Genomic DNA, 10,849 nt, shown 5'->3' with positions numbered 1-10,849 from the left:
CTTTATTTTTATACAATACAGATCCACTCAACACCAACAGACACAGAACAGCCGGGTCTCAAAAAGCAGTCTTGACTCAAGACTTAAGGAGGCAATAACATACATTTTAGAAAGCCTTTCCTTCTTCGCATTATCTAACAAAAATGTCACTATTTTATGATACATATAAATCAACAATACCGTGTCAGTATTGCAAAAAGTTGAAAGACACATTTGTTTTAAAATAGTCATATTTTTGTTTTAGCATATGGTCACAAATCAACACACAAGCTGTATTTACCGAATACTAACACTTTCTCTCCTTTCCAATTGTGAATAGGAACTGCATGTACTTGAAATCTTCTGGTGATTACTACACTTAGCAACTGAGGGATCTGGTCTATCAGTCATAATCTCCCAAAGACGGCTGGAATCGGAGTAGCCCATTCACCCCTTTGCCCTATCCTCCATTTAATATGATTGTGAATGATCATCTAAGTACTCTGCTCCTGCTTTCTCACTATGATCCCTTTAGACCTATGAACTCCTTGTTGAAAATATTCAATGTTTTGGCTTCAACCACTTTTTGTGAATTCCACAGTTGTACCTTTCTCTGGGTGAAGAAATTTCTCCTGCTCTCAGGAGAATGGCCTACCTCATAATACTAGACTGTGAACCTGGGTTCTGGACTCCCCCCCCCGCCCCCCACCCCAGTCATCAAGAACATACTTCCTGTGTTTACCCTGTCTACTCCTGTTAGAATTTTATAGGCTTCCATGAGATTCACCCCTCCCTGCCCATTCATCTGAACTATGTTCTGATTACACTTCGCAGTTCAAACATTGCCAAAAAGAGAGATGTGTTGCAGAAGCTTTTCATCCTGCACTCATCAGGACAAATGAAAGACTACCACATTTTGAACATTCAGAACAATTTATTCGACAGGAGGAGAGTCCTAACGAATGGGAAGGTGATATGAAGTGTTGCGAACACTTGAAAACGGTCTCTTTTCAGCAAATGTGCAGGGCTAAGATGGTTCGCCATAAGGCTCCATCAAAAGCTTCTCTTCCTAACTGCCTATAATTAACACCAGCCGGAAAACCTAACTGCAACCCCTAGTCCCTCAGCGTTCCATTGAGCAGCTGTGTGTTGCCAGCTTGAAATCCCATAAAGAAGGATTTAAGTTAAGGATTCAAATAAGTGCAACAACGATCACAGCCACAATTAATGAGGTGACCACAGACTGACTGGAAGTCTTTGGTTCCAGAACAAAAAATAGGAGCTCTGGCTCAAAAGGGAAGCCAACTGAAGGAATGGTGCGAAGAAACCAAAGGACAGGGCACCGTCCACTTTCTAAGTCTGAGAAGGTCTCCTGGCTTTGGGCAGATCATTTAAAAAAAACACGATGAAGATCATTAGAGGAAATAAAGTCAAAAATAGAATGAGAAGCTGGTTGGCCACAGAGAAAATCTTTGTAGGTTCATTAGTAAGGAGATGAACAGCACGGGGAAGACGGAATGACGCAATGAAGGACTGGGGACTGATAGCATGACAAAAGCATACTTTAAGGGTTTACAACTGACACGAACTATAAACAGCTGAAAGTGAGATAAAGGGAATAAATTACAGTTATATTGTGGGAGCTGAGAATCATTTCAACATCAGAACTTTACAACCAAATAAGTATATTTGATGCATAGTTAATGTCGTAACCAGGGAGGCAGAGCTACCAAGTTGTACGGGGCAAGATTCCACAAAGGACAAACTAATAATGACCAGAAAACTTTTCCTTTCAATAACTGCAGCTGAGGATAGTTGGGGTGTCTATTGCATTGTCTCATACAGAAGTCAGCAGCTCCAACAGTGTAGCACTCCCCCAACATTATACTGAAATATTACCTTAAATTATGCAACAGTGAGGCTCACAATCTTCTGGTTCAAGAACGAGTGCTAACCCCTGAGACAAAGCTGAATGAATTAACAGACAAGAGCCTGCGTAACATGCTAAATAACAAAAGGAATATGCAATATGCTAATGGGACAGCATTAGTGGTAGGATTAGAAGGCAACAGGAAGAGGAATACAGAGTCTGGTGCTCTGAAAAAAAGGAAGCAAATGCCTGACATATTGTGGGATTCAAGAATAGGGGCTCCATACACTAGCAGATCATAAACAAATGGACTAAGGTATATTTGCCTTCTAATGTGTTGAATCTTTTGCATGTGTTATAAAATTTGAATAAGTTTGTTGAGGTGAGGTGAGTAAGTGGACCTTGCAAATCTTGACCATATCATGTATATTAGTTCCTCCCTGACACACCAGTATGACACACATCTTATGTGGATTACTGTACATTCAACAAAATTGAGCATTACAATTTACAGGGTAATGCACAGGATTAGTAAGAGAAAAGTATTTTATGTAATTTATCGAAGTCATCTACAAAAACATACACAACTTTGTTCACACACCCAGGTATAGCTCTATAAGGCTTTTCCACCACTACGCAAATGTAAAATATTAAAAATCTTTAATCCTTTTTATTTTCTATTAAATTAAAATTTAATTACACATTTAATAAAATATAAATATTGTGTAAAGAAATCTGACAAATAAGCCTTGTTTCTAAATACGACCAATGCAATCTAACAAAAATAAATCCTTAAAGCTTCAGAGCAAAGGTTACTGGAGATTTCCACCAAAACTATTAATATTGCATAGGACTACATGAGTCAGAAGTAAAATCCACTTTTGTTAAATCAAAGCCATCGACATTATTGTCACAAAATAAATCAATTCTTCGCCCCCAGAATTATTATTTTATAAACATGCCGGGATATTTCCAAACCAGCAAACAAGTTCAGTATTAACAGTCCAGTAGCCATTTTTCTGCAACCACACTGTGTTAAAAGTTCACAGTTAAGTTCCCTGTGAAAAATGAGACATTTTATTTACTTATTATAACACAAACATTAGACTAAATTATTAAATGTTAGAGGATGACCTCCCAACCCCAGCATTTTGATTAATGGTTTTAGTTAATAAAAAGTCTTTTTTTTAGATTTGTTTTGAACTTTAATGTTAACTGTTTCATTCATCTCTCCCATCTCTAAATCCTACAAGCAGTTGGCATTCGACCATTGGGATGGTGCAAAGGCAGCTCCGCCATCCTGATGGGATGGACCATCTTGAAAGACTGGCCCTATCATTGTGAGTGTTGCCAGTGCCACATAGGGCATGGAACATATTTGCTCTGCTCACTGGTTCCAACAGGCAACTGCCTTCACAACAGCAGCAATGTATGACGACTGCAGGAAATCAACCATCCTGCTTTCCTCCTCCACCTGGCTTGCCAACTAAATGGTTTTAAACAGGGTTGGCTCGTCTCTCCAATCCCCAGTGTCTTTTCTTTGTCGGGCACTGCCCCTGATGGATAGCAGCAATTAATTCTACAGTGGATGTGTTACACTAGGGTTGGTGGAACCATAGTCAAGGGTGGAAATATCCTTATGTGATCCTGAGTCTTCAGCTTGAGTGCAAGCAATTCAGTGTATGGCACTCAACTAATTCACCTTGCAGAAGTAGTCTTCAGGATTGCAACCATGTTTTTCCAATCCAATGTGCACTGTGGCAGCAAGCATCACTGGTCTGGGGTGCGGACATGTTTTGCAAACTGTGTAAAGTGGACTCTCAGGCTTGGAAGCCACAAAATGTGAGGCAATGTCCCGTTGCATTTCAACTGTCCCACCATAAACAGAGCCATCTGGTTTCCAACTTTACCATGAACTTATTGCTTTGCAATATTTGTCACGACGGAATAGGCAGGCCAGCACTGGTGAGCTTGTGATCTCTGTGAGATAAAAGGCCAAAAAAAAGGGTCTTGATCAGGATATTTTTCATAACAGAGAACAATTTGCCCACTAGTCCGGATTCAACGAGTAAAAGTGAAGCACTCAGTTGATCTGTGAAGTATTCACGGGCCCAAGTTCAAGTCCCACCTGCTCCAGAGGTGTATAATAACGCCTCTGAACAAGTTGATTAGAATAACAGGTTAAATAATATAAAAAAATTAAGAGGCGTCATGTTAAATTACAATTTGATAGGTGATGTCAGTCCTTTTGTATCACGCCCAAGTCAGTACTTTCAAGATACCTTTATATACAAGGGGCCAATAAGCCAGTGGGTTATGCAAGCTTTGAGGAATAACAGTTGAACTTGATTCAGGATCTCATACTGACTCTCTGGGCTACGGGTTTCTAGGTACTGGAAGTCCCCAACTGATTTTGTTCACCTCACTAGCATATGACCTCGTGGAGCTTCATCCAACTCAGAGGTTTACACTAGGGCATCTGCCAGGCATGGATGGTTCATGATTATTAGCATTTACCTACCGAAAATTAGTAATCGGATATTTCAACTACTGTTAGCTTCATCAAAAATTGCACACAGTATTTAGTAGGGTGATTGAAAATGGGAACAATAAATGTTTTTTTTTGTTTTTCAATAGGCTCCTAACCACCTTTTAAAATGCTTCTGTATGATGTTCATTTATGTCAAAAGAACACAATGTAAAATATATATATTATATTAACAAGACAGCCCCCCCAGTCAACCCAAGGTGCTAAGTTCAGTCCCAGCAACTATACCTATGACCCTACACTATACTAAGCCAGTTATTTAATAGAATATTACACTGAAAATGTCACCTCAGTCCTACCTCTATACAAAATAACTTAAAAATGTTGCAGTTTTACAAAATCCCATGCAATGTACTTGCATCAATTCGTCACTATACAGTTACATGATATAAAAATTGTTGGTGTGCAAAACTATATATATGTACAGTACTAGCAGTGTGTGTCTCATTACAGTGGGGTCAGGTTTGTTGGCAATTTTCTACAGTGATTATCCTGCTGGGTGAAGGTGTTGGGTGCTGAAGGGGGCACTTGGCTCTCAGTGGGCGAGGCACTCTGTTGCCTAGTGGCCTCCGTTGACGTTGCTGCTCCCAGTAGACCAGCCGATGATGATGAAGCTCAGGCTCATGGTCATGAAGACAACGCCCAGGCCTGCAAAGCAAACAGCCTAGAAAATAAGGCAGAGTGAAGTGATTAATAAGGCATACAGGACTCTGCCAGATTTAAAGGGTGGGGAGCAGTCAGGTGAGAAAGTAACTTAGGAAGTATGGCAATGCATCAATATCAAACCAACATCAGTTCAACCAAATGCTTTATATCAAAAGTAGTATTATCAAAAGTAGTATCAAGTCATAGAGTTGTACAACATGGAAACAGTCCCTTCGGTCCAACTTGTCCATGCCGACCAGATATCCTAAATTAATCTAGCCTGTTTTGTCAGCATTTGGACCATATCCTTCTAAACTCTTCCTATTCTTGTAATAAATGGACAGAAGGAGAACATTGACTGTCTTGGCTTTTTGTCACAGCTATTCATTAGCTCAATTTCTCTGGTCTTTTCTATATATCTTCACATATTGGAGCCAATCTACCATCCCCTGAGAAAAAGAACAGGAAATGACATTACCAACCCAAGGAAACCTAACTGGATAAATAGAAAGCGGAACATAACACCAGCGCTTCGTCGGAGGCTCACTGATGATGTTACCTAGAATGGTGACAAAACGTCTGAAAACTAACCTTCCAGCTCAGCGAGCAAACTCACATCCAGAACCTCAACCTGAGCTACAAATCTTCTCAAAACTCGCTAATATCTTCACACGTTTCCTTTTGAAGCTGGTTTCCAAGTTCCTTTCGAAAGTTTCTACTGAATTTGCTTCCGACACTCTCAGGCACTGCATTTCACATAATGACAACTAGCTGTGTAAAAAAAAATCGTCTGAACTCCCTCCTGGTTTTTGCCAATTATTTCAATTGTGTCTTAAGACTTTGCTGTCATAGAAACAGTACTCTGTCAAAACCCTTCATTGTTTTAAACAAAGGGTGCCCGTCAACTAAGGATTATATGTTATGCAGCACCTTTGGATTTAACATATCAACCAAGCTTCAGCAATGTGATGAGACAGGAAGGATTTCTTGGGTAGGTGCAGACAGACAAATGGCTATGGTGCTATTCTGTAAGTATTCAGTAGATTTACCAGCACTTCCAGGGTTGGAATTGAATACATCCCCAGTCCCCTCCCAAATATGGACTTGTGCTGTGCTAGAAAAAGCAATACTGCAATGATTACAGATTCAGACAATGGTGGTGCAACTGAATTACCATGACATTCCTCTTCGCTGACTATAATGTTGGTATCATCCCTCCCTATTGTGAAAATAGATGCATAATATTCATTAAGCACTATGCTAATATCCTTCACCTCCACACTCTTACCATCCCACATAGGTTTCCCCTGCTCTTTATGCGTTTGTAGATAAAAGTTTTGAGTTTTCTGTAACTTTACTTGCTAATGTGGATGAACAGCCATGATTATAATGAATGGTGGTGCTGGCTCGAAGGGCTGAATGGCCTACTCCTGCACCTATTGCGTATTGTCTAATATTTCTGCACAACCTTCTTTGCTTTTGTAATTTCCTTTGTAGTTTCAATCCTACACTTTTTATACACCTTTAGTTTTCCGCAGTATTGAGTGTTTGGTATCTATTAGAAGCTTCCTTTACTTCACATTTTGTTTCCTTTAAGGTGCTGGACATTCAGAGGACTCTAGATTGCATGCTCTGAACTGTCAACACCGCTTCCTTGATGGCCTACCACTGACCTGCCAACGGGATAGGGGTAGTACTGAAAAGGTCGGTATTGATTAAATATCCTTAATCGTTCGTTATTTGAGTGGGCCGCATCTTTTTTCAGAGGGCAGTTAGGGCTCAGTGACATTTCTGTGGGTTTAGAGCCACGCATAAGCCAGTGCAGGTAAGAATGGCAGATTTCTTTCAGTAGAGATGGGCTTTTGACAACAATCAATAACATCACTGTTAGTAAGACTAGCTTTCAATTCCAGATTTTCCATTGAATTCAAATTCCATCAGATGATGTGTTGGGATTTGAACCGTCTATCTCAGCCTCTGGATTCCTTGTTCAGATACATTGCCACGATCTCCCCAGTGTACAGTTTCTAATGCACCACAGCTTGGTAGAGTTAGCTTTTCCACACTGGAGAAATTTTATTTCTCATGTGACCTAGTCCTCTTCCATAAGTACCCTGCATTGTGATCATTTCACCAAAGGCAAATCAGGTCAAGATTTATACACTTAATGGTGGGGTCCTGGGAAGTGTCGACAAACAAAGACAACTTGGGGCACAGATTCATAGTTCCTTGTAAGTGGAATTGCAGGTAGTGAAGAAGGCACTTGGGTTGCTTGCCTTTATTGGTCAATGCACTGAGTATAGGAGTTGGGAGGTCATGTTCCATCTGGACAGGATATTGGTGAGGCCACTTTTGGAACACTGCATTCAGTTCTCGTCTCCCTGCTATAGGAGAAATGTTGTTAACCTTGAAAGGGTTCAGAAAAGATTTACAAGGATGTTGCCAGGATTGGAGCGTTTGAGCTACAGGGAGAGGCTGAATAGCCTGGGACTGTTTCCCCTGGAGCACAGCCTGAGAGGTGACCTCATAAAGGTCTATAAAATAACGAGGGCCACGGATAGGGTAAATAGCCAAGGTCTTTTTCACAGGGTATGGGAGTCCAAAACTAGGAGAGCATAAGTTTAAGGAGAGAGGGGCAAGATTTCAAAGGGACCTGAGGGGCAACTTAGGTGTGTATGGAATGAGTTGCCAAGAAAAGTGGTGGAGGCTGGTACACTTACACTATTTAAAAAGGCATCTAGTTGGGCACGTGAATAGGAAGGGTTTAGAGGGAAAATTAGAGGCCAAATGCTGGCAATCAGGATAAGATTAATTTAGGATATCGGGTCAGCATGGACGAGTTGGACCAAAAGGTGTTTCCATGCTGGGCAACTCTATCACTCCATAACTTAAATGCTCTCCACCTGATACTTATACTAGTTCACCAGCTTCATTCCCCAAAACTAAGTTCAAACGTGTCCTTGTGCTCTTGCTATTATATGCCGGCTAAAAACAAAAATTCTTCTGGATTCTGTTTTAAGAATTCTGGACTTCAACTTCTCCAATCCTGGTCTAACAGGGAAATATTTTTATTCACTGATGAGAAAAGGAGGAACAAACATCACATAATTTTAAAAAATCCCTTAAAACAGTAAAATAAATATGAGCAGAATGACGCAATAAACTCATTATCAGGACGTCCTTAGTAACCAAGCCCATCAACATCTGCCACGCAACTATCTCTTTGTGACCTGTCAGGATTGACACATTGTTCAAATGTGCATTTGAAAAACTTAGTCTCCTAATTACAACACGATCTAGGCCAATGCAATCTGTGCTTACATTTCCTTTCCCTAGTCCTATCCAGTGAGATGGGGGGGGGCAACAGAACCAAAAAGGTTTGCTCCCTCTTTGAGAACACATACTTGGGTTGATTTACCCAGTCAGAGAATCCCTACAGTGTGGAAGCAGGCCATTTGGCCCATCAAGTCAACACCAACATTCCGAAGAGCCAGCACCCACCCCCACTCCCACTATATCCCTGTAACCCAGCATTTTTCATTGATAATCCATGTAGCCTGCACATCCCAAGACACTGTGAGCAATTTAACACGGCCAATCTACCTAACCTGCACATCTTTAGACTGTGGGAAGAGACCACACCACCTGGAGGAAACCCACACGGACATGTGGAGAACATGCAAAATCCGCTGATGGTGGAATCGAACCCAGGCCACTGGCACTGTAGGGTAGCAGTGCTAACCACTGAGCCATCATGCCACCTTTTTGTATGCCTCATGCTATGTGGGGCTGATTAGAGAATTTACAGGGGATTCTTTTTCCCCCTTAACAACAGCTCCTCCTGTTGCTGGGGTTCTGCCGTCATTCACAAGCAGTATCGGGCACCCTGTATCTGCTGCCCCCCAGCCTTCATTGTCAACAAGCCTCAGTCCAGGAGAATGGATAATGGTTATCACAACAGGTTTAGGCCCTGCCTGGGTTAACAAATGGTGGTGAAAACACTGGAGAAAAATTCAGCACTAATTGCACAGAATTAACCGTGCTTTCCATGTTGGTCATGTCACTAAAGTCCTTGGAAACAAAACCCCAGAAGATCAATTGAACATAATGAGTTAATAACGATCAATAACGAGTTAATGCAGTGAAACCGATTATTCCATACAGATTAGCTCTGTACCTTTGGGCTTTGTGGGAGGCTGCATGGACAGTGCCCCTGCCTCTCAGTCAGAAGGCCTGGGTTTGAGGCCCCACCGCACTTCATGACCAAGGAACATGCACTCTTAGCAAATGCTTCCAAAACATGTCAAAAGTTGGCTGCAAGGACAGGAGAGATTCCTGGTCAAACATGGGCCGGAGAAACCATAATAACCTCACCACACACAGCTCCAGATCAAGGAGTGACTGTTGCCATGGCAATTTAGATCATCAGTGAACTGTGACACACCACCTCAGTTTGGGCTCTGCTTTCTGGAGACGTACCAGGATCTTTGGCAGTGACGTCATTGGTTCTTCTTCCTTTGGCATTATCCGTATGTAGAACACAGCCGGGAAGATGAAAATTAAACATGGGGCAGAGGTCGCACCTGAAGAAAGAAAAGAGATACCAATGGTCATTAACATCAGACTGGCCTTTAAAGGCGCATTATTCAAAATTATATTTTTACTCTAGTTAGTTCCTCATCAAAGATTCATATACTTTGTTGACATTTTTTTAAACACAGTAATAAGAGGGGTCAACTCTAGGAAATGGGATTGTGGCCATTTCCTGCCCCTTTGTGTCAGCACTGAGTACTCCCCAGTTCATGACTGAGTAAATCTCACCCTTCCCCCTCTCAAACAAGACACCTCCACCTAAAACCATTCTCAGCATGAGAGGGGCTGAACAGAAACACAGCTGAACGCAAGACAACAAAGTGTGAGGCTGGATGAAAACAGCAGGCCAAGCAGCATCTCAGGAGCACAACAGCTGACGTTTCGGGCCTCGACGCTTCATCAGAGAGGGGGATGGGGTGAGGGTTCTGGAATAAATAGGGAGAGAGGGGGAGGCAGACCGAAGATGGAGAGAAAAGAAGATAGGTGGAGAGGAGAGTATAGGTGAGGAGGTAGGGAGGGGATAGGTCAGTCCAGGGAAGACGGACAGGTCAAGGAGGTGGGATGAGGTTAGTAGGTAGGAGATGGAGGTACGGCTTGGGGTGGGAGGAAGGGATGGGTGAGAGGAAGAACAGGTTAGGGAGGCAGAGACAGGTTGGACTGGTTTTGGGATGCGGTGGGTCCCCTCCCCCAACTGCACCACACAACCAGCCCAGCTCTTCCCCTCCACCCACTGCATCCCAAAACCAGTCCAACCTGTCTCTGCCTCCCTAACCTGTTCTTCCTCTCACCCATCCCTTCCTCCCACCCCAAACTGCACCTCCATCTCCTACCTACTAACCTCATCCCACCTTCTTGACCTGTCCGTCTTCCCTGGACTGATCTATCCCCTCCCTACCTCCCCACCTGTACTCTCCTCTCCACCTATCTTCTTTTCTCTCCATCTTCGGTTCGCCTCCCCCTCTCTCCCTATTTATTCCAGAACCCTCACCCCATCCCCCTCTCTGATGAAGGGTCTAGGCTCAAAACGTCAGCTTTTGTGCTCCTGGGATGATGCTGGGCCTGCTGCGTTCATCCAGCCTCACATTTTGTTGTCTTGGATTCTCCAGCATCTGCAGTTCCCATTATCACAGCTGAACGCAGTCTTGTTCTCGCTTAACATTCACACGAAGCTTGGCTCACTAGCTAGCAGTCAGAAAAAATAACTGGTTAATTTC

The 10,849-nt window shown here is 42.4% G+C and overlaps 1 protein-coding gene across 1 annotated transcript in view; it reads right to left on the bottom strand.

Moving 5' to 3' along the window:
* Positions 1-2,492: 2,492 nt before the first annotated feature.
* Positions 2,493-10,849, bottom strand: part of slc38a3b (solute carrier family 38 member 3b) — a 138,830-nt gene continuing 130,473 nt past the window's right edge. Inside the window, exons 15-16 of the mRNA XM_048547513.1 lie at positions 9,522-9,625; positions 2,493-5,061 (exon numbers count right to left, since the gene is read on the bottom strand). Coding sequence (XP_048403470.1) covers positions 4,957-5,061; positions 9,522-9,625 — 209 coding nt within the window. The 3' untranslated portion in view covers positions 2,493-4,956. The remainder of the gene's footprint in view (positions 5,062-9,521; positions 9,626-10,849) is intronic.

The sequence above is a fragment of the Stegostoma tigrinum genome, chromosome 11 (genome assembly GCF_030684315.1).
Source record: "Stegostoma tigrinum isolate sSteTig4 chromosome 11, sSteTig4.hap1, whole genome shotgun sequence".
NCBI lineage: Eukaryota > Metazoa > Chordata > Chondrichthyes > Orectolobiformes > Stegostomatidae > Stegostoma > Stegostoma tigrinum.
Note: the sequence above shows the minus strand (reverse complement) of the source record. Positions and strands in the feature narration are given on the sequence as shown.